The sequence below is a fragment of the Crocodylus siamensis genome, chromosome 11, assembly GCF_052110815.1.
Source record: "Crocodylus siamensis isolate JL-2025a chromosome 11, ASM5211081v1, whole genome shotgun sequence".
Classification (NCBI taxonomy): Eukaryota; Metazoa; Chordata; order Crocodylia; family Crocodylidae; genus Crocodylus; species Crocodylus siamensis.
In genome coordinates, this window is record NC_143405.1 from 51,770,784 (window position 1) to 51,794,848 (window position 24,065).

The 24,065-nt window shown below is 43.5% G+C and overlaps 1 protein-coding gene across 7 annotated transcripts in view; it reads left to right on the plus strand.

Moving 5' to 3' along the window:
• TMCC1 (transmembrane and coiled-coil domain family 1) overlaps positions 1-24,065 on the plus strand; it is a 169,566-nt gene that overhangs the window by 70,047 nt on the left and 75,454 nt on the right. The window contains exon 1 of one of the 7 annotated variants that reach the window (XM_090021578.1): positions 15,347-15,821. The exons of the other annotated variants lie outside the window; for them this stretch is intronic. Coding sequence (XP_089877704.1) covers positions 15,783-15,821 — 39 coding nt within the window. The 5' untranslated portion in view covers positions 15,347-15,782. Of the gene's footprint in view, positions 1-15,346; positions 15,822-24,065 lie in introns of those variants that run through there. 7 annotated transcript variants of the gene reach the window in all.

The following is a 24,065-nucleotide window of genomic DNA, read 5'->3' on the forward strand; positions in this document are numbered from 1 at the left end:
AAGACAGGGGCAAGGCACTGGCATATCAGGGCTTCTCCCTGTTTTTTTTTTCCCCATGGTTTTCCACAGGAAATGGAATAAGAATTGAGCTCACACACTCGCACCTTACACAAAGTTTTGTTTCCCTGACCATACTAGAAACAAAGAGGGGGACATAGTTTCCAAGGTTAGAAATCCAGACCTATTCTATAGCTTGTTCTGTGCTCAAAAACAGTTCTTTTGGCTTCACATTCGTTAGTACTTCTTTAGCTTTCTTCTTTGGTGAGACAAATGCTCAGCCAGTCAATGTTCCTCTGTTGTAGGCAGCTTGCAGAGAAACCCCTAGAATTCACTGAAGGCAGTTTATGCTCAGCCTCCCATTAGGCTCAGTGTATTGCAGGGGTGCCTTCTCTATTATCTGAGCTGTCTGATTATACAAAGAAACCTAATTGCCACTTCTGTTTAGCCCTGAGTGGAAAGTAGCCAGCACAGCTATCGTTTCTACAAGGTTCATCAAACATGCTTCTTAGTAGCCATCAACCCACTCCAGCCAGCACCACTTAACGAGGGAGGGAATAGCTGTCAGAGCAGAAACAGACTGTCCCATTGAAAGAAAGTTTAGTTGCCACTGCCAGCCACAAGAGCTGATCGCATTACTTACAGTTGCTTCAAAACTTCTGGACACTATAAAGAGAACCTCATTTTATGGTGATGGAAACTGAGGAACAGATTGGCAAAGTGAACTGCTTGAGGCCATCCAGCAAGTGAGTGTTGAATGAAACTAAAATTGGAAGTTCTTGGTGCTCAGTCAGTGGGGCTGCAGACACAGAGAGAAATGACAATTTTTGCCTGATCTGGCCACAGAAAGCAGCTTATAGCTTATAGCCTTAACCAAATACAAGTGCATGGCTGCAGATAGCTTCAAAAATGTCTGATCAGGTAAAAAATCTGACCCCTCATTGCATGAGGGGTCAGATGAAAACATTTCACAACAGAGCATCTTCTGTAATTTCTGTGTACCAAGTCTTGAGCTGTTTTCAGAATGGGAGGGAGGAAAGGGAGTGGAGGGAGTTGGGTCTGAGAGGTTTTTCAGCCCTTGCTGGAGGGTGGGAGGGGCTCAAATTCATATACCCTCACCCTCCAGAGACAGCTGGGGGACACTTAGAATAGGGGTGGGCAAAATATGGCCTATGGGCCAGATTTGGTCTGCAGGGCCATTCTATCCAGCCTGCAGGGCCCCTAAAAAATTTGGAAAAGTAATATTTACTTCCCCTGGCTGCCTGTCAAAGATGGCAGGAGCCAGGAGCAGTAGGATCCAGGGGAAGCCATGGCAGGACCCAGCAGCAGCCAGTCCTGCCAGGACCTGCCCCACCAACTGGAAGCCCCTGGCTAGCAGAGGCTTCTGGCCTGGGACCATGAGGCTGTTGTTCGTGCCTGACTGGATCAGACACCCCACATGCCTGCAAATCTTTCCCTCAAACCCCACAGCCACACACAATCACACACCCCACAAGTACCGTACATGTACGCACACGCATATGTGTGCACACACCCCACACAATATACCAGAGTAAGACCACATTTTGAACTATTATGGAATCACTTCTACATACACAGCACAAATGCACACAAATCAGGACAATTTTTTTAAATTAAATTGAAATATATTATTATGGGTGTATGATTTTTAGTATATAATTTTTTTTCTTGTTCTAAGATGGCAAACCCTCTTCCCAAAAGGAGTACTTCCAGGGGCAAGGGGCAGGACTTCTGGTGACAAAGGTCAGAGGTTAGGAGTGGGACTTCTGGTTCCAAGATGGTGACCAGGGGGCAGGGCTACCCATGCAACTCTTAACAGCCTTCCAAAACTCAGTAAGCGGCCCTGTGCCCAAAATAATTGCCCACCCCTGTCCTAGAACAAGCTCTCTTCTCCCTTTCCCCCCTCCCATTGTGAAACATGGATAGGCTGGAAGAGAGGATGGGCTGTGGGGAAATGGGCTGGCTCGATTCCTCTCCCCCCTGGAACCAACAGTGAACTTCTGTTTGTTCTGGGAGATGGTTGCAACTCAGAGCACTTCTTGCAAAGTGTTCTCAGTTACAGTGGGGAGCACTTCTGTCTGTGCCCCATGTTGCCTATGCTCAATAGTTAATGGCATTTAACCCATGAAACTGAATAGGCCAGACACTACTTGTTATCCTGTTATTACTGTACAGGCAACCCCTGCTCAGCGCTCTTAATTGGTTCCTGAAAAACCAATTGGTTCCTGAAAAACTGAGTGTTAAGCGAAACAAGCAGTAAGTGAAACTGAAACTGTCTGACAATCCAAGATGGCAACCGCAAGTGTTTCTAATGACCAAGATGGTGACTGCGAGCATTGTAATGAATCTCGCTGAGCACTAAGTGAAATTGGGTATCAATTTTAAATTAGCATTATAGCAAAATAGTGCTAAGTGAAACAGCATTAAGCAAGAGTTGCCTGTACTGCTAATCTTTGCTGGCCATTGGGTAATGCACATAATGGCACACCTACACTTGGGAGGAACAGGAGCAAAAAAAATAGACCCAACATGCTCAGTAATGAAAATCGCTGCCTCATCTGTTGTTGTGGTATGAAAATACCAAGAACGAGATAGAAGCTCTGATTTAACATTTTACTTGTCTGGTGTTTTAGAAAGATCAAGAAACAAATTATTACATACATTTGATAATCTGCTACCTTCTGTAGATGGGCTAGCATTGCTAAACTTAAGTATTTTCTGTGCTTTATTTAGCTTGAGAGAAAATGTTATCTTTTAGGGTGCGGCAGAACTGGTCCTAACTCTACAACTGATTCATTTACACAGTCTTGAACAAGTCATTTTCTTCCTTTCTTGCTTTGGTTGACTCATCTGCAAATGTGAAGTACTTCCCTAAACTAACTTGGATAGTTCCATGGAGCGGTGCTGTGGGTATGTCTGCACTACACTACAGCTAAACAAGTGCTAAATGAGCTGGTTTGGGTAATGAAGAAGCATGATATACTGGTCTAAATGAAGTGTAATGTGGTCAGTTCCTTGTTAGCTCAGGCACTTCTGTGCAGCATTGCCCTGTGTAACATGGTTGTACTCCAGGTATACTATTATCATACATGCATCTGAGGTCCTGCTGCACTTTGAATTTCAGCACAGCCTCCATTATGGAGCCTGTTATGTATGTGAAACTCTTTACACATTCACCTTTTGAAACTGAAATGTTTTAAGGCGAGTCTTTTAGAAAAGTATAGCAGAATTTTTCCAACCGTGTAATGGGTAAGGTAAGGGGAACCTAACTACAGAAGAATACAGACCAAAAAAAAAATTTGCTGGAGACCTTACTGAAGACTGAGGCTATTGCTTATTTGAGAGGGAACAACAAAAGAAAAGAAGCCCCTTCTCCCCCCTGGCTTATGAAAAAAACAACATGGCTGACATTTTCTATAAAATTTTATAAATCAAGAGTGCACCTCCCAAGAAGCCGCAAAGATGTCTTCATAGGCCTAGGAGCATGTTTTACATGTAGTTTCCATGCAGTCTGAGGCAGCTATTGGACTTTGGCATTCCTTTGTCTCTACACTTGCATCTTCATGACGCTTATGGAGAAGGTGAAAGTCTATTAGGCTGTTGGGGGAGAAGGCATTCTGAGAAGTGAAAAGTGATGGAAACCTACCCCAAGTTGAGAGACACGAAGGGGAGCCATACTCTTATCTTCTCATTGTTTCAATGTGTCTGGAAGCAGGAGAAGAGAAATTGATCTCTGTGTCCATCAGCATACCGAAAGTGTGATGCATGAAACACATTAACAAGAGAGACGAGATAAAGCCCCATGGAACTTTCCACAGCAGACCCTCGGGGACGGAGCACAATGACCTAGTGCCACCTCTACTTATTGTGAAACAGGGCTGAAAACAGAACATTTAGATGTAGTAGTTAAGTGGGCAGGACAAGATGGCCATTAATGACACTGTTTACTCTGGAGATTTTCATGAGTGTCCACATAGTTAGATTGGGTATCCAGGGGTCAAAAAAAAACTGGAAAGAAAAACTGTGGAGCAGTGCACACACAGCCAGTGTGCGCTGCTGAAAAGCAGAGGTTGCCTGCCCAGAACCATACTCCACTGCCAGCCAGGCTCCGTGCAGCAAAATTGCCATGGCTGCAGCCCCAGGAGGCCCCCAGGAGCCAGCACCGTGCTGTCCCCAGCCTCCCTTCCCCCACCGAGGTAACTTGCTGCACATGTGGCATGGGTGTTCCCCCGAGACAGGATGTGGCGGCACAAGGTGCACCACTGCTACTTGTCCCCAGGGAACCAAACGTCCACACACATCTGGATGCACCCTGTGAAAGTATCTTTCCACACTTTCATCACAAACTTTGGGCTAGGAGTAGTGCTGTGGCTGTGATGGTCCTTGGGATGTGCAAGAAAGAAGATGGCTTTTGGTAATATCTTTAATTGGACTAACTTTATCATTGGGAGAGATGGCAGACAAGTTTACCAGCAGTGCCCTCGGAACCAGTCTGAGCTAAATAACGGATAAAATAAATGCCTTGTGTTTAACTTAGTTTGTAAGTGAAAGGGCAAGGGTAAATATGTAGATGCAAACAGATGCTGAAAGAGGTGGCAAGCTGGAGTAAAGAGACCTTATCAGAACTAGGTTCAAAATGAGCTGAATAGTGCAGTTGAATAAAAAACCTGATTATGTAAAAGAGACCATTCAGAAGGGAAAAGGATCCTTACTACCTGCTAAATACAGAGACACCAGTTAAATTATAATAAGCCGTGAAACCATTGTCTTTTTTTATCTGTTTAGGTTAGGCTGTTCCTACTCCCCTGCCAGACCTGAAGAATGGTATTCTGTGCCAAACACTCCGAATTGTAGAGTTGGTCCTTTAAATTATACTGTAGAAGAAACCTTGCTTTTCACAAACTTTGTCACTGGTATTCAGTTTCTGTGTATTGGGTAGAAGTTACCATGTGTACTTTCAGACACAAATAAGAGACTAAAATGTAAGGGGTAGACTTGTTCAGAGAAGATATTTTCTACCCATGAGATTGTATTGCTACAGGAATGCTGAAAAGTATTAACTGTTCATCAATTTTTCAAGCAAAGAGAGTAGTTACAATTGAATTTCATAGAATAGTAAAAAATAGAGCTGGAAGAAACCTTAGGTCGTCATCTAGTCTGACCCCTCCTGCTGCAGGCAAGATCATCCACATCTAAGCCATCCCAGACGCATGTTTGTCTAACCTGTACTTACAAAGCTCCGATGACGCAGATTTCAAAACCCTGCAGGTAATCTCTTTCAGTGCTCAGCTACCCTTATAGATAGAAAGTTGTTTCAAACATCAAACCTAAATCTCCTGTGTTGCAATTTTAAGACCATTTTTTCTTATCCTGACCCCTGCAGACTTAGAACAACTGATTACAATCTTCATAAGACAACTCATTTCACTTATGGAGACTGTTACCAATTTCTGTCAGTCTTTTCTTCTCTGGATTAAATAATCAGATTTCTTCCATTTCCTCACATGTTGTGTTTTCTAGTCCTAATGTTGCCCACAATAAGAATTGAATGAGCATACAAGGAGTTCTGAATTTAATTAAATTGCAGATCAGAGAGAACAGAACTAATTCTAGCAGCAAAAACCGTATACCTGCCATATGTGGTATCCAATGAATGTCTGCTATGGGCATCAAGAATATGAGAGAGATTTTCTAGGATTTCAGTCCCATCATTGCATATTTATTACAAAATATGGGCCAAGTAATAGAGTTACACACCGTATTCATTCACTGCAAAAAAGAGAACATTTGAAAAGGAATTAGGGGCCTGAAAGGGATATCTTCCCTTTGGAGGGTATGCTATAGGAGGTGTGGGGCTCTTTACTGTGTTGAAATAGTATGAAGTTAACCAATGCCAGAGGCAGGATGCCACTGGACAATTGTCTCATCTGATATGTCACTGCTTGAAGTTTTAGATGCTCAAATATGCATTTTTAGATGTTGATCTTAAAAAACAAGTAGCAATAACCTATACTTAATAGCTGTCCAGACTTTCCCTTGAAGTGATCTATAGAGGAATGTAATAACTTTCTCACAACCTCTTTTGCACCGGTATGTTGGCGCGGGGAGAGGTTGGTTTTCACATGTGATGCCTTAAAAATATCTCAGATGCGAGTTGCAAGTAGACAGGGGCTCTGGCACCAAGCCCATATACATTTTTGCAGATGATTTTGTATGGGTACACACACATCACTGCCAATCAAGCATACGCCTCACTAGGAAGGACATTGCCCATTTTAGTTCCAGATTTGCTGTGGTCTACCCATCTGGCGTTCTTTACGTTTTATTGTTGAAAATTATATACATCAAAAATAAAGAATCCTACCGGTGAATTATTAGGGGTGATTTTGCCTTGTTTACCTACCCTAGTTAGTTATACTGCTATGACTATCCCAGTGTGAACACTCTTCTGGTATACACAGTTATCTTTTTTTTCCCCACCAGTTCATCTGAAACGCCTTTCCAAGTAACATGAGCTAAACTGAAGAAAGCCATTCTTTAACCAGGACAACATGTCTCTAACTATTGTTTTAAGGTCAGGCCTTAGGTTAGCTGAGAACCCTTTCCTGTGTAGACAAGGCCTTATGCCAAAAGAAGAAATACCGCAGCATCGTGCCTCTCCTTTGGGGCCTTTGTTAAATACTGCATGTCACATTTGAGCTTAGGCAAGTTAAGAGACAGGGAATTAACTGCTCTCTCTAACCCGGGTTCTGCAGAAATTTGTATGTTCATATAAAATTATACCTGAACCTCAAAGAACCCTGCAAACAGAATTGTTTCTCCATCATCCCCGACAGCCAGCAGTAGCTAGGCAGATGGAGCTAAGTTTTTGTACAAATGTAAGAGGGATACCCGTACAAAACTTCTGCCATCTAGTCTAGTTGTCCTTAACTGCAACAGCTGAGAAGAGCTTCCATTGGCTTCAGTGCAGTTTATGGTATGTCTTCACTTATGTGTTAACACAGGCTATTTTACTCAGCTTTTGCTCCAACCTCCTATCCTGTCTACATATGCAGACCTGTCAGCACTGTCCATTGGTGATTTTAACTTGGACCAGCTGAGGATATGGCTTAGAGTTTGAGTTCTGTTTTCACTCAGATTTATAACCTGCTTAACTTTAGCGAGCAAATAGACTAAGGCACTCAAATGCTAATAGCACTCCTACAATTGAAGTGAACTGAAACCCACAACTGTGTATGAACAGTGAGTTTTGTTTAATTGTGCCTAGAGTAACAAGCCTTAAGTGGCTAGTTAACATACTCTCTGCTCTATCTTCCTAACTGCTGGTGCATCTTTTAGATGTCCTGAGTTGTACAACATTTGTACAATGAAGAGAGATTAATCTTTATGATTTCAAAAACATGGCAAAAAGGAAGCGGCCCCAAAGGACTGTCAAAACATAAATGCTGTCAAGTTCAAAGCAATCCTTCATACTGATATCTGAGCAGAGTCCTGTGTTTTTTAAGCATGTCTCAGAGTGAAAATATTTGGCTGTATTTTATGGATAAAAAGTGACAGACCTGATTCCAAAATGAAAAGCATCTTTGAGTAGCATTTCAGATTCATTGAGTTCTGATTGGGGCGGGGGGGCCCCCACTTGATCTTTAAAACTGCAATTGAAAAACTTGAATTTAAATCTCCATCAACTCTATCAGAATGTCAAAACAACATCAAACCAGATGCATAATGCTTACTAAGGACATTGTGAACACTGGGCAAAAAGGAAGGGATATATTGATTTATAGCCTCTGCAGGTATATATATGTATTTGGCCTCCCTCAGTACAGGTAGCATCTGACTTCAGACAGTGTACTTCTTAGACTTGCTTTTTATCATGTAAGGACTGTCAAGCAAACACAGAAATAAAAGACTGTAAGGAAGCACACACTATTCTTTTCATCTCTGCAAAGAAGACATTGAATTGATTTACAGTTGAAAACTAGCAGAGACTGAAAATAAAGCACAAATGTTTTGTCTTTTAATAGAAGAACGCTGTATCAGCTGCCGAGATCTGTGGCCCTTTGCACAGTGAGGCACCAGCAGTGTGAATGAGAAGAACGATCTCTTAGCCAGTGTTAGCTCAGGTCTTAGAAATATCATTTTGTTTCCCTTGACATCATGAATTATGCTTATTTTCAGTGTTTTGGATATCTCACAGTGGTCTGTGTTTTTACAGCCTTGTTGCTTTCCAGAACAGGAGAGCCCTGCTTACTGCACCTTCAGTTAGCCTGGGCTGCCTCAGTGGTAAAATTAACATTTGCTATTGTACCCAGTGAGACAGGATAACAAGAAAATTCAGTGTTGCTGATTGCATTCACTGTAACTGGATGTCTAGGACTCTGCTAGTGAAACCATTCTTATACTTTAGATACAGATTTCAAAGCACACTGAAGGGAGTAATACAGAAATGACCCTGAGTCTCTCTGGGATTCGGTGTCTTCTGCTCGAGCCCTGTGCCTGGCATGTGATCATTCTGGTAATACTGTACACCTTTCTGTGCTATTACTGAAATGAAGGATAATTGCTTGATGGAACCTTTCTTCTGCCACATTAGCTAAATGAGTTGAACCAGGCACTTTTTCCTTCCAAGAGGTTTACAAATCTGTAGTGGAAGATGGATGGGATTTTACATAAAGAGCAGTTTGGCTGCCATTTCAGAGAAGCTAAATTGTAATAATATAATAGAATAGGTTCCAGTAATAAAACACAAGCACAGCAGCTGGAAATATGGTGGGCTATTATTAAAGTCCTACACTGTTAAGTTACTAAGATATATGCATAATGAAGCTGGCCAATCACAGGATACTATTGCTGTAACTTCCCTTTCTCTGTTCCCTATTCTTTGTTTTTATATCTCATATTTGAGTCTCTTTGTAGTCACGACCATGTCTTTTCCTCATTGATCTGAAATTCCAAGGAAGCTTGTGCACTCAAATAGACTTCTCAGTTGCATTTCCTATAATATGGACCCCCTTAGCATAGGACAGAGAGGAAAGAATGTCTGACTCCTAATCCCAGCCTCACCTTGCTATATTGCCTTGGGCTAAATTATCTAGCTTCTGGAAGTTTCACCATATGTTACATGGGGATAATTAATGCATTCCCCCTAGGTGTAGCGAAGATTTGAGTATTTTGAAGATGAAAACAGTTGTTTGCTAGAATTGCAGAAAACCAACACTGTCAATCTTCTGGGCTTCTCTGACATCAGTCAGTGTTTTGAAACCACCCAGTTCTTTGATAAATTTTACCTATAAAACTGCTGATAATCTGGACCTACCCAGCTCCCATGGATCTGGTTCTTAGGATTCCGCCTGTGTTCAGGTACAATGCACACAAGTGCTGCTTATTTTTTTTACACATCTCATAAATACACCCAACCTGCTGTTGACACTTAGATGTTTCTCTGTGGAAGCCAAAAACTCTGTCCTGTGCAGATGCTACACTTGTGTAACAACCCCATCTTTTTTTTTTTTTTTTTTGAGGTCCTTGCAAAGCAGTAATGTTCAGGAAAAATTCCTCTTTTCCACCCCTACCTATTCTGAAAGGCTTTGGCTTTCAGTTACTGACAGGAACAAGGCCCAGAGATCAACAGAGAAAATATATGATCTGAAATGGAATTAAAATGGCTAATTTAACCATCTGTTTAGCTACTTTACTCAGCTATAGTCATTGTTAATGCTTCTTATGGCAGAGTTAAATGGGAAAATAACACCAGGAACTCAAGTTTGGAAGATTCATTGGGGACATACAGTTCCTTCATTGAATGTAACTATCTATGTTACAGTAACCCAAGGCAATGTCTAACCTATAAGACTAAAGTGTATCTGGAATCTTTTTAAAGTGCATTTTAACCATTGCATTTGTAAGTGTGGCTGTGGTTGCTTAAAACAGAACTAGGAAACACTACAGTACACTGGGGATCTCTTCTTGTGCAACCAGCATCTGTTCTTCCTATTCCAGTTGTCTTAATGCTGCAAGTTTTATCAAAATTGATTCACCAAAGAAATGTGTTAGAGAGAAGGGGGAGGTGGGGAAAGACAGGAGTTGCGTCTTAATCCTCCAGGCATTTTGAGTTATTGAATGTATTCTCTGAACATTTTCTAATTTAGAATACAAGATGCTTGGTAGAAGAGACATCCACCTCTCTGCAGTGCTCCCTCCCTGTGTCCTTTGTTTTTAAATTCTGTTCTGTTTAGATCCGCTGCGTTCTGCAAGTCTCCTCATTGCTGTGGACCTACTGAAATTGCAAGTTTGTGGAAATTGCAAAATCCAGCATTGCCTGTGAAAGAGGACAATGTCCATGAAATGTGCAGGGCGGCGGAGAAAATTGACTGAAAATAAAATGCTGGCTCCCTAGCGGGAACCAGTAGCCTTCATGGTGCTGCTGCCTGGCTGCACAGCCCACCAGGAGAAAGAGGGGAAGGGAGGATGCCTGCCCAAAAGGCAGCCAAAGATGGTTGTTGCCCCCCCCCCCAACCTCTTGCCACTGATTGGCTGAGAGGGCTGTCTGTCATGTGGCCCCAGCCCTCTCCACTAATTGTCAGTGAGGGATGGGGCCACATGATGGACAGCCCATGCAGCCAGTCAGTGGCAAGAGGTAGGGTCATATGACAGATGCCCCTCACAGCTGTCAGTGGTGAGGGGTGGGGCTACCAGTGCCCCTCAGCCAATCAGAGGTGTAGGGGTCCTTGCCGATCAGCCCATGAATATGGCAGCCAGCCCCTATAATCTCCTCATGAAATTAGCTTAGCTAGATCTCTACTCATAGCATCTCATGAAGTAGACTATTGCCTGTGAAGGCTTATGCCTCTCTGAACCAGTTAGACTCCAAGGTGCTACCCTGACCTGCCTTCTGCCTGACTTCAGACTAGTGCAGCTTTCTCCTGTTTCTTTAGCTTCAGCCCAGTGCATAACGATGATTCTGTAGAGCAAAATCTTGTTCATTAGCAAATAGTAATTTTTAGATAGCTTATAAAAATCCTCTTTTTTAGTGTGCCCATTAATGGTTAATTTAGTTCTGGTGGCCATGCAACTTTGAGATTTTTAAGTTGCATCTAATTTTAAATCTAGTTCTCTATCTCTTAAATACAAAATTCCACCTACGTGTCTTAACTTACTGAATAGGTGAGTGAATGACAGAGGGATGGTGAATCTTCCCAAGCAGCTGGTCAGGTGAGACATTCTAGGTAGAAAGTAATGTCATGTTTAAACCTCTCTTTTGTATGTGTGTTTGGTAGGGAAGAAAATAATGTTTATATGCACTGTTACATTCTTTACAAAACATGGAAAGTGGCTTTTTGAATTGTACAGTGTGTGCACATGCACTGTCTAGTAGCCTATATGCATATGGATTGAGACAATCAGAAACTTCAGTTACTGAAAACAAAGTGTTGTTTATTCACCACCTAAAATGATAAACTATATAGTCTTGCTGAGCAGACATCTCAAAACTCATTGCAACCAAACAGTACTGTGAGCTTCCATATTCAGGTAGTCATCTGTACAATAGCTGGCAACTGTGCAAAATGTGTGAAATACTTGAAAAATAGTTCCCAAGGCATTGGTTGCAATTAGCCAGGTCTATTTCCTTATGCATTTATAATTCATAGGGCAAGAACTTAATTTTAAATAGGTGTGATATTGTGTAACTAGCACTATTGATGTAGTGAATAATATTTAAAACAAAGGGACAATATGTCTCCTGCATTTTAAAAAAAACTAACAAATTTACAATCCAAGAGTACAGTTCTACAGACACAGTTGACTATTGTATTCAGCTGTGGCCATCATCACCATAGTGCCTGAGCACCAGCAGACATCCTGTGTTATAACTATGTCCATAGTTATCCTTCTAACCCCTGTGTGAGGCTGTGAAATATCACCATCATTTTTCAGGCAGGGAACAAAGGCGTGGATATGAAGTGATTCACCTATAGTCCCACAGGAAGTGCATTCCACACACAAACTTGTTCTTCTGCATCCTAATCTAGACCTGTGACCACATACCATAAGCCTTTCTGATCATCTCACCTTTTTTTTTTTTTTTTTTTACTATTGGCAGGATTTTCCATTTCTCTCAATTTAAAACTAATGATCTGTGGGCATGTTGGAGGAAGCTACTTTTCACTTCAGACACAATACACCAAATAAACTCCCTAGCTCATTCTTAAGACACTAAAAAGATGTTCCAGATGCAGATGTTGGAATGTCACTTTTTAAAACTTTTTCACACTTTATAAGAAAAATCAGGGAAGCGTCCCTGTTAGAGTACAGACCGACATAACATGTGAACTGCTCCAAGAATATCACTGATTGGGAGCCAGTTCACAGTTGTCTCTGGAAGTGTTCACACGTGCTGCTAAGGGTTCTCAGTATAACCTTCACCTTTTAGGGATTGCACTGCTGCCAGAATGCCGTCAGGGATGGTAGAGTATCCAGACAGTCATGCTTTCTAGGAGTCAGTGCCCTGAGTTACCCAGGATTCCTCTGGAGGGGAAGGAAGACTTGGATTGCCAGGTGCTGGGGAGGACTATGTGACCCCAACTTATAGTTTCCAGCGGGCTGGGTGCTTTCCCCCCCTTCTCCCAAGAACTCCCCGGCTTTTGCAATCCCTGCCCTGGAAAGCCAGAAGTTTCTTGCTCTGCTGCTCTCCACCCCACTCACAGCACATGCCTCAGTTTCCCTGCATGCCTTATCTGCATACAGCCCGTGGCTATATTTGCTTCCACACTACCAAAATCTGTGGTGGTACCCAGAGACAGGGGTTACCCAAGACTGTATGTCTGTTGGAGACCCCTTTTTTTTCCCTTTTGGGGGTTGGTTGCTCTGGGACTTCCTGCAGACTCCCCCTCACACTGTTCCTTTAGAGGACTTTATCTAGAAAGCCACGCAAGTACCTTGCATTGCCAGCAGCTGCATAGAGGTGTATGCGCAAGATGCAGAGTGGGAGGAACAGTTAACGGGCTAATTGGCTTCACATTGAACATGAACTTGACGGTCATTCTGTTTTATTACTTGCCCATTGTGCAGTTCCCCTCCACCATAACCCAGCAGTTGACAGGTGTTCTGTTACAGAGACAACCTTGCAGGGATGCTACAAGCAGAGGGCCACCAAGTCCCAGTCACAACTACCCCCCTCCCCCCCCCCCCCAGCCTGGGATTCCTACTCCAGGGTTCCTAGCAGGGAAATAAAACTTGACAGAGACTTTTTGCTTCTCCACCCCTGCAGGCTGTAGTCTCCACTGACGATAAATCTTTGAGTCCTGGTTGCATCCCAGCACAGCCCTGTTGCCCTACATTGTTTGGGGCGTGGGTTGAAGAACGGGGTAGTATTTAAACAAAATATTTTGTGTGCTAATTTATCTAATATTTTGTCTCATCCTTTTTCAGTGGCTCATTGTAGGAGAGCTTCCCAGCATAGATGCATTTGGAAAGAGATTAGGTTAAGGCAGGAATTCTAGCACAGGGGCCTGCATAGAGGAACACTCGACAGCAAGAGCAGGAGAATGTGGGGCATGGCGGAGGAGGAAATGAAAGCAGAGAACTAAGTTAGCAGAAGGCAATTGCAAAAGGGCTCTATGGTTAAGACTCTAAGAAGTCTGAAATTGAAAATGCTGAGCTAGGCTTATGTGAGAAATGTATTTATTTCCAGTATGCTTTGGGAGATGATTGTATTTTGGTTTTCCATTCATTTCCTTTCCTCCCCACCCCCAGCATCCTAGTAGAAGTCTAAGATTGATCCATTAAGACGTGGCTCCTTGTCTGTATGGAGCAGTTGGAAATGTGAGTCTCCCTTGATGATTTCTTTAGACCTCTTAGGGCATAGGTGCAGGGTATTATAACAAACTAATGGAGACCTGTAATCCATGTCTTAATCTGCACCCTCTCTGCATAATGATAGGACTGTCTGTCATGCACAAATACAGTGGGGAAAGGACAAATCTAACAGCCTGACTGACCAAGGCATTCAGATGAATGACAGCATCCCTGATGTATTTTCTCTTTGTTGTTCACACATGAATTTGCTGCTGCTGTAAGTGTATAATGGGCAGGGAGAAGAAAAAATGCCTTTCTGCTGAATGTAACTGGATGTTCTTTATCCATTTTAGTCCCAGGGACCTTAGAAGAAACAAGGAAGGTGGAGCAGGGAGAGGGAGAAAAATGGATGAAATCCTGGCTGCCAGTCCATGCAGAAGTCCCTTTGATTTAAGTGAGCCAGGATTTGACCCACAGCATCTGCATTAATGCTGAATTAGCTGGCTCTGATGTTTCTATTGCCTAGAGGTTTCCACTGGGTCAGGATCTGTTGCGATATGAAGCATGATGCAGAGGTTTGCAGGTAGTTGTCTCTGTAGCATGTGGAGCTACTCATGGAGTAGGTCTGGAGCATTGTGTGGCATAAGGGAGCTTTTAGGTAGCTCTTGTATGGGGAAGGATCTTCACCAAGTGAATGAGACCAACAAGAGGGACTCTAACTCCCGTACTGACTGTTGTGCCAAGCCCTGGTCTGACCATAGTGGGCTTCTAAATACCTTGTATGTGTGCTGCTGTGTGAAGCTGGTTTCCAGAGTTCAGCACATTGCGGTTGCATGTTCTGAAACCCCCGGGCTGCAGCATTCTGCCCCACACTTCCTGGCTCCCCCACCAAAGGGCAGCGGTGCGTGGGGGGCATGTGGCAAGAGCAAGCAGCCTGGGGATGAATCCTGACTCTGCACCTCGAGAGAGAGGGAGCGTGTGCATCCCTTGGCAGCAAATAGGTCCTGAGGATATGAGAAGGGGAGGAGAGGGTTAAGCTGATTCGTCTTGGTAGTGCACAGTGGAACTGAAGCCCTTTGTTGCTCCCAGTGGTGGTGGTTGGGTTTCCCTGTCACCAGTCACAATGACCTGCTACTCTCCTCCCCCTTAATTATTAATCACTCTCCTGCTTGCTAAACACTCAAAAGCAAACACCTGGGGTTGGCTCCAAGTGGGTTGAGCCCAGCAAAGTTGAAGTCAGGGCTGCGGCATGCATCCCGCACCTGAGCTCATTCCTGAGGTGCGGCCCCTCCCTGTGAATAGGAGGAAGTCTCGAGCCAGTTGTGGCAGACAAAGCCTGGAGCAGCTGAGCCCAAGGGTGGGAGTGAGCCGCTTCCTCCCGGCCAGGGTAACCCTTTCTTCACCCTGAGCCAGTCCTTGCCTTGGCAGGGGGGGAGCAGACACCCACTGCAGGGAGCCGCCTCCGATTTAATTTCTGCAAGGCTTTCTGCTGCTTCTCTCTTTCTTTTTCCTTTTTTTTTTTTTTCTGGCTGCTTGTTAACCTCCTTCCTGCACTTTAAGGCAGATGCTAGCAAACCCCACCCTGCCATAACCAGAGCCACCAGTCTGCAGGCTCAGGTGGCTCCCCAGCAGCACTCTGCTAATGAATCTGAGGAGGGGGATGGTCCGTCTGTCTGGACCCCTCACAGCTGACTCACAGGAAGTGCTAAAAAAGCTTGGCACGGGGCGAGCAGCTCCAGGAGCCTGCCCCTCCCTCTTCCCCTGCCTGCCTCTCGGTTTTACAGGATCTCTCTAAAGAACAATGAAGTGGCTTTAAGTTGCCAGACTCCAAGGGGAATCCCTTGGATCCATCTCTCGGGCAGCCTGCAGGATGCGGTGCTTCGGACAGTTTTAGGCAGCTGTCACTCTTCTGTCTCTCTTCACCCGCATTCCCCTTTGTGGATCGCTTTGTCTGAAGACCGAGGGTGACCATGGTTCAGCGCTTTAGCCTCAGGAGGCAGCTCTCAAAGGTGGGTCGGACGTCTCCTTGCCATATGCTATCCAGGGTGTCTCCTTTTCTCATGACAGATGAAGAGGAATCTCTGCTCCGGCAGAGGTGGGGGAGCCTGTGGGAGGAAGCTGCTCTGCCTTTTGTTCTTCCCTCTCTCAGACACAAAGGTTTGAAGGCAGGCTGGCCATTAGCAGGTTCTGCTCCCCTAAAGCCAGACCTGTCACCACAGATTCATGGGAGGCTGAAGCTTTCTCCTGCAGTTTAAATCTCTGGTGAGAGGGGTGGGGAAAGAGGCAGGCTAATTAACAGCTTTGCCAGCATGTGGACTTGGACAAAAGCAGACAGGGTGGTCACTTACCTATTACCTTTGTATAGGTCAGACAGCCGGTAGTAGGCAGAGAAGTGCCCCAGCCCCAGCCCTCCACCTAAAAAGAGAGGGGCAAAGCTTGCGCTCCTCACCTTGAAGTGTTGAGCAAGGCTTTCTGTGAACAAAGGAGTTGCTGTGAAAGGTTTTGCTGCAAAGTAATTATGTGTGTGTGCCCTTCTGTGTTAAGGGGTTATTTCAGTGGAGAGTGTTTAATTCACAGGAATTTGCATTTCTTGTCATTTGGAATTAATCCAACGAGTTTAGTTGTAAAACCACTTGGAAAAATCAGCCCATGAATAAAATGAGGCTGTGTAGTGCTCTTCAGATAAGGATGCTGAGCTCACGGAGCAGACATAGCAGCTCCGTCTTTCTTGCATCTAATAATTTAGATCAGTCGGACCTGGCTCCACAAAGATGTATTGCAGCCATTAACTTTTGATTTAAAACTAAGCCCAGCTTTTACATCTGACACTCTTCTCCTCCAAAGTGTATGTGAAGGTTTCAGATTTTAAAAATGCTGCAATCAGCAGCTAAAATAGGTCAGAATTTGCTCCCTGCAGACCGTTGGGAAAGGCTATAATGTTGCAATAAGCCGGTCAGGTTTTTTGGGAGGTTTTTTTTAGTTCTGTGGAGTTCATCATTATCTGCAAAATACTGAACTGAGTAGTTCAGGTGTCTGTGAAGAAGGAAACCTGCCACTTTTTCCCTTTAATAGTTTATCTAGTTTCGTGCCAGGGGCTGTGCGTCTGAGCAGAGCAAATCTCTACAGGCAATATAAAGCATTCGGTTTTTTCCTTCAAAACTGACTATATCTAGTTAATGATGATCCCAGCATCTAACCCCTGTTTGTCCTGGAACTAAAATTTTCCTCAAACTGATCTGAATTCCACTTTTTCTTAAACTAACCAAACCAAACATTGTGTGTAGTGTCATACTAAGTTGCAACCTGTTCCTTGACTCCCTGGTCTAACCACATCTTGTCCTCTACCATGCTGGCAGACTATACTGTGTATTACACCGAATTAGCCTTAATTGTGGCAAAGGGTTTGTACAAAATTCATTCAGCTCGAGCCTAACCAGAGTCTGCCTGGTCCTCACCTTTGCTTCACTTGAAAGTGACACTTAACCAGCTAGTGTGTGAAATGAGAAAAGACACCACTTGAGAAACAGGACTTGCCTTTTTTTTTTTTTTTTTCCTTTACATGCTTTGGAGTGTTTCTTGATGCTTTAATCCCAATGCACTTCTTTACAAATTTCAAGCGCTCGGTTTTCACCCCAGCTTTTGAAATCCCAAAATAAAAGGGAAAAGCATAGCTAATACCAAACAATCAGACTGGATCAGACTCTCTCATATGGACTGTAGAAGGCAGGGTAGATTTGCACCTTACAGACTAACCAAAGTAGATGTAACACAAGCTTTCGTGGATTGAAACTCACTTCATATGATAACAAAAGCTGCAGCTGTGAAAGTTTGCACTCTGTGTAGAATATATAAGGCCTAGAGCAATCCCAAAGACAAGTGGCAGAGTCAGGAACAGAATCAAGTCTCCAAGTCTTGGCCAGTTCATATGAGACATAGTTAGCCATGTTAGTCTGAAATGAAGTAGAAGACGGGGTGGATTTGCACCTTATAGACTAACATGTGTATGTGTGATATCACAGACCCCCCCCCCCCCCACACACACACACACCATAACAGGGTTTCTCAACCTATGGGTTGCAACCCAAAAGCAGGTCGTAAGAATATATGAAAAGGTCATGAACAAATCTGAAAAAATGGATTGTCCTTTAAAAGAGAAAAACGTAGGAAACTGTGGCTTTTCCCTTGCTGGTTGTCAGAGTTCCAGCTTGCAAAGGGCTGCTTGGGGGCCCCCCTGTGCCCTACACAGACACACACACACGGGCTGGGGGCAGGGGGCAGCAGGTCATGAGTGAGGGGCACTAAGTTGGGACTGGCCGTCAATGTTTACAAATGGGTCCTGGTACAAAAAAAGTTGAGAACCACTGATCTATAAGGTCCAAATCTATCCTGTCTTCTACTTCACTTCAGACTAACATGGCTACTATGTCTCATGTGGACTGGCCAAGACTTGGGAAACGTGAGTACTGTTCCTAACTCTGCCGCTTGTCTTTGGGATTGCTCTAAGCCAGTCCTTCAACTTCTGTGCCTCAGTTTCCCTATATACAAAATGGGATTGCTGCTGGCCTTTATAACATGCTGTGAGATTGTGTGGCATTTGTCATGGACTGATATGGCAACAGAAATGTAGTGACTGAAGGAGGACTATAAAAATCATGTACAGTAATACAACATGGTCTCACACATCAATAAATAAAGCTACTTCATTGAATGCAGCAGGATGTGTTTAAATGACTCAGTAATTTTGTTAAGGTCACAAAGTAGTAATGTTAATCTCCAGCTAAATCAGAAGGAGTGTCATTTAGGTACAGCAAACATGACTGCACAAATGTAGATTTTTTTCAGTTTATGAAACCATCACCAGTGAGTAGAAAACACTATCAGAGAAAACTGAGGACCAGCCGGAAAGGGAAGGCATGATCTGATGGTGCAGGGCTGGGACTCCAAAAGCTGGCATCATTTTCCAGTTTTCCTACATATATCCTATGTGACCTTCAGCAGGTCATGTTAATTCCTCTGTTTTCATCTCCATCTGTAAAACAGAGTTAATCTTTCTATTACTCAGGTTAAATTAACCTGGTGTGTGTGAGGTGCTTCAGAACTACCCTGGTGAGTGCCCCAGCAGTGTGTAATTGCATACTAAATTGTGAAGTCACAACTAGAAAAAGCTGCAGAAGGAAAAATTGGTGTTATTGCTGATTCTTAAATTGCATTTGGGCTTTCGCGGACCAATTTTCAAACGGTGCCTATTTTGGATTGCAGAATCAGCGTTTGGGTGTGCATGTTGGCATTTGTGTGTCATGTAACATATAGCAACCAGGCAATCTGTCAACTCGAGTATTTCTCCATGGAATTCTAAATATCATAAGAAAGCCCCCATGTTTGAAATCAGGTTCTTGAATTTTCATTGTAAAGGCAGAATACTTAATGGCTTTGAATTTGTTTCAACAAATATCTGGACCATGCCAAGTTCCAGTTACACACTTGGTTTTGGGTACCCTTTGCTTTAGTCTTAAACCTTCTGTTACATTACACACATTCTCTTTAGGCCTTTCCAAGTGTTTTGATTAGTTCCATCTACCATCTCTTAATTGTTTGGAAATCACTAAAGGGCTAATAATTTCTATCGTTCCATCAGGAAAACCTCAAAGTGCTGCTGTTTCTTTGTGTTTAGCTGGGGAATTCCCTCTCAAAATGCTGGAGCAAAACAGTGTTCAGCTTTATTTGGCATGATTTTGTCCAGATGTTTTTTAGCTGGGGTTACAAAAAGAAAATAATGGAGACAAATTGCACTGTCTTCAAGGATGCCTCTTCCAGTTAGTCCCTGCCATTTTGTTTTGTATATATGCTTAAGGCCTGAGAAGAAATGTTTTAGATTTGCCAAGCAGGGCTCTTGTATATGGCTCTACTTTGGCTTGAGGAGGGGCAAGTTTGATTTGAAATATGTGATACTCTTTAGTTAAAGTGGAATAACATGGAACTTGTTTAACTATTATGGCTGCTGACAGGTGGGGAGGAGAGGGTGGGGGGGAACTAAACACTTTACCAGAAGAGGCATTACATCTGTTTGACCCGGCTCACCCAGCATCTGTATAGCTTGTGCTTCAGTGGGACATTTGGCACTTTTATCTAATAGCTGATTCAATCAACTGTTAGATAAAAGCACCAAAAGCCCCACTGAATCACGTGAGCTATACAGATGTTGGGCAAGCCAGGTCAAACGGGCATGAGCTGCATTCAGGGTGGGGCTGCACAGAGCTGAAAGTAAAGCACTGTGTTGGGGGGTGGTTCCCACATTTGTACGCCTGTGTTACAAAGCTTTAAAGCAGCCTTACCCTTTGAGGCACTTCATATGGACATATGAGCCTCTCCAAACATGATATCTTACTGCTTCTCCTTAAAGCCCCAAATTGGGTCATTGGTGCTTTCTCCTCATTCATTCTGGCTGATTTTACTTGGGATCATAGATTTGCAGAGAAGCAGGGCTGGAAGGGACCTCGAGATGCCATCTAATCCACCCCTCTGCCTTGGGCAGAATCATCCCTATCCAAATCATCCTCTTCAAATCCATTGCCTACCTCTTAGCAAAACTACCAGTCAACTGTGATACAGCCCCAGGTAAAGCAGGGGGACCACGGTAGCCAATGTCCTGCTGCTGCAGAGGTCATTAAAACAGAGCAGTAGATTAAAGGAAGAGGGCCACGCTTCCTTTAGCAAAGGAAGACAAAACGCCCATGATCCATACTTATGGGAGGTGAACTGATACTTATCTGCCAAAACAGACTTGAAATCATCTTATCTGAGCTATGTAAGATGATATGAATAGTCTCTAAAGGAAGTAATAGTAAATTCTGAATGTTAAAGACCAGCATTTGCTATGGTGCTGCCTGTGTGCACTCTGTATTCTTCCTTTCCCACTTCTGTTAGGGCCCTTTTTTCCTTCTATATCTACTTTGAACAGTTTTGTCTCTTCTACATCACTTCTGCATCACTGACTTTTGACTCTAGACAGGTAAGAGATGACACTGAGTCATGTCCAACAAGGGTCAGTTTTCCGCCAGTTCTGCTCATTCTGTGTCTCTGAACATGCCCTTCCTTCTAGATGCTGCTGATCTGCATTTTGTAGACATAAATGTTGTAATGAGACTCTAACAGTATATGCCTCTGTCATTCTGGGATAGAAACAATGTTGTATAGAGGAATGCCATCTAAAATGAGACTTCCTGAAGTCTAAAGGAAGTAATATACTTCCTCAATATGAACAGGTATTTACTAGTATCTCATGCTTATTATTTAAAAGAATATCTACACATGCCAACCTGGAGCGAGACTCCCTAATTAAAATGGGCTCAGAAATGGTGGTCATGGTTTTCAGACGCCAATAATCCTTCTGCCCAGTAGGATAAAGAAGGGAAGCAGCAGTATTTGGTAATCTAGAGAACTGAATGGTCAACAGTTTGAACTCTTGTTTTTGTCTCTCTTTGTATCTGGCTGTAGCTTGAAGAGGTAAATCCTTAGAGAAGTTTGTAACGTGCAGATAAATCACTCATTAGTTTCTCATAAACAAAAATGTCTCCCAGTAAGTTAATGATAAAGTGACTGTATGCTCTCCTGGGCAAAAGTGGGCAGGCCTTGCAGTTTTTTCTCATCTGTCAGTATTATAGAACAGCAGCTGGCTTCAGTGTTCCATTTTGTGACTTGAGAAATGCATTTACTGATACAGGATCAATTTTTTTTAGACCATTTGGTGCTTTTCCGTTCCTAAGATGAATCTGTTTCTAGATGAAAAAGTCACTTTTTACATCCATGTCTTTGTCATTGGCAAGCTCTCAGTGAAGGACAGGGGAGAAAGTAGGCAGGACTTAACTGATCTAGCATAGGGGGAAAACCCCCCCTCCTAGTATTTAATACCTAATCCATACATGTATATACAGGTGCAGTGTGATCATGCCTAACTTTTATGGGTAAAGAAGAGAAGAATAGAGAAGTATCTGCTTATTTTAACATGCTATGTTCAATGATTTGGCTTTATTCTCAAGTTTTGATGCTACATGTTTGAAAGTTTTTAATAGTTCTTGCTGAGCTGATCTCTGACATGCCTGGACTGGATAGTGTAGTTGGGGGCAAATGGCTAAAATACTGGTTTTAATCCTGACCAATGCTTCATGGCTCAGTGCACATCATGTTACATAGATCCATTGGGAGATGATTTTAATAGGGTATCAACTACTGGTACCGTAGGTATCCAAATGCTACCAATTGCAGAACATAGACTGTTTAGATAGTCCAAGCTAGTTAGAGCTGATTTAGTGATAAAACAAGTATGAAAATAGACTATCAGCTGCAGAAAAAGATCTTGACAATTTCCAGTCATTGCAAACACTGATGCAAGTCTGCTAATCCTGGCAACATGGAGTACTATAATGTAGACGGCCACCAGCTTCTGCCAGCTTTCAGCTGGATAATGTCAATGCAAGAGTAAATGCTAATGCTGTAGTGCAGACATTAATCTCGGCACAAATTTATTCTAAACGATGCTGGCTAGTGGATGCTGCCTTCCGATGGTGCTGGCAACAGCAGGGTTGAACTAGAAAACTTGTTCGTACCTTGTGTAGACTGGAGTTAATTCCCTCTGTATAACTTTGCTCCCAAAAACAGCAGGTATTGCAAGAGTTGTGACTAGCCTGAGTGTGTGGAAGGCAAGTGAGAACCTCAGAACATTTTAGTGACCTCTTCTATCCATTTTAAGAGGGGGATAGACAGATTCTAATGAGACATTAGTCTTATTTCAAGTAGGATAATGCTGTACAAGATGGGCACGGGTGGATGTGGGAGAAAATGGTCCCTTCCCCAACCCAATACAGTTAATTACTGTTATAACAGGTGTCATAGCCCAACCATTGGCAAAAATATTCAAAAACTCTTGGTACTCAGATGAAGTACCTGAAAACTGGAAGAAGGCCAATGTGGTACCCATCTTCAAGAAAGGACGGAAAGTAGATCCCAGGAATTACCAGCCAATCAGCTTGAGCTCAATCCCCAGTAAGAGAAAATTTATCAGAGAGACCCTTCTTCATAAGCTGGCTGAGGGCAACATCCTGAGGGACCACCAGCATGGGTTTCTCACAGGTAGGTCTTGCCTGACCCATCTCATCTCCTTCTATGACCAGGTGACATCTAACCTAGACAAGGGAAAAGAGATTAACATCATATATCTGGACTTTAAAAAAAGCCTTTGTTCTTGTGTCCCATGACCTCCTCATGGAAAAATTGGCCAACTGTGGCCTCAGCTACACCACAGTCCGATGGCTGGAAAACTGGCTCCATGGTTGGCCCCAGAGAGTAGTTGTCGATGGTAGCGAATCATTATGGTGCTCCATGATCATTGGCATCCCCCCAGGCTGTCCTTGGACTGGTTTTCTTTAACATCTTTATCAATGATGTGGATGTTTGTGTGAGAAGCACACTGGCTAAGTTCACTGATGACACTCAACTTTGTGGCATAGTGTCCACACCTGAGGACAGGCTAGTGACTTGGATAAGCTTAGTAAGTGGGCGGATACAAACCTGATGATGTTCAATACTGATAAATGTCAGGTACTCCACCTCAGGGGGAGGGGTGGGGAACCACAAGATGAACATGAGCCACCAGTGCAATGTCGCAGCTGGTAAAGCAAACCAAACTCTGGCTGGCATCCATAGACACTTCTCAAGTAAATCTCAGGGTGTCATCCTCCCACTGTACTCGGCCTTGGTGAGGCCGCAGCTGGAGTACTGCGTCCAATTCTGGGGTCCATAATTCCAGAAGGATGTGGAGAAGCTTGAGAGAGTCCAGAGGAGAGCCACGTGCATGATCAGAGGGCAAGAGAATAGGCCTTATGAAGAGGGGCTGAGCGCCATGGGACTCTTCAGCCTGGAAAAGCGCAGGCTCGGGGGGACCTGGTGGCTGCTTTTAAGTCCATAAGTGGTGTGCATCAGGATCTGGGAGAACGTCTGTTCACCAAAGCGCCCCAAGGTAAAACAAGGACCAATGGTCTTAAACTCTTCCAAGACTGTTTTAAGGTGGACATAGGAAAAAACTTCTTTACTGTCCAAGCCTCTAAGACCTGGAATAGACTCCCTCCAGTAGTGGTGCAGGTGCCTACTCTGGACTCATTCAAGAAACATTTGGATGTTTATCTTGCTGGGATCCTCTGACCCTAGCTGACTTCCTGCCCCTGGGGCAGGGGGCAGGACTTGATGATCTTCAAGGTCCC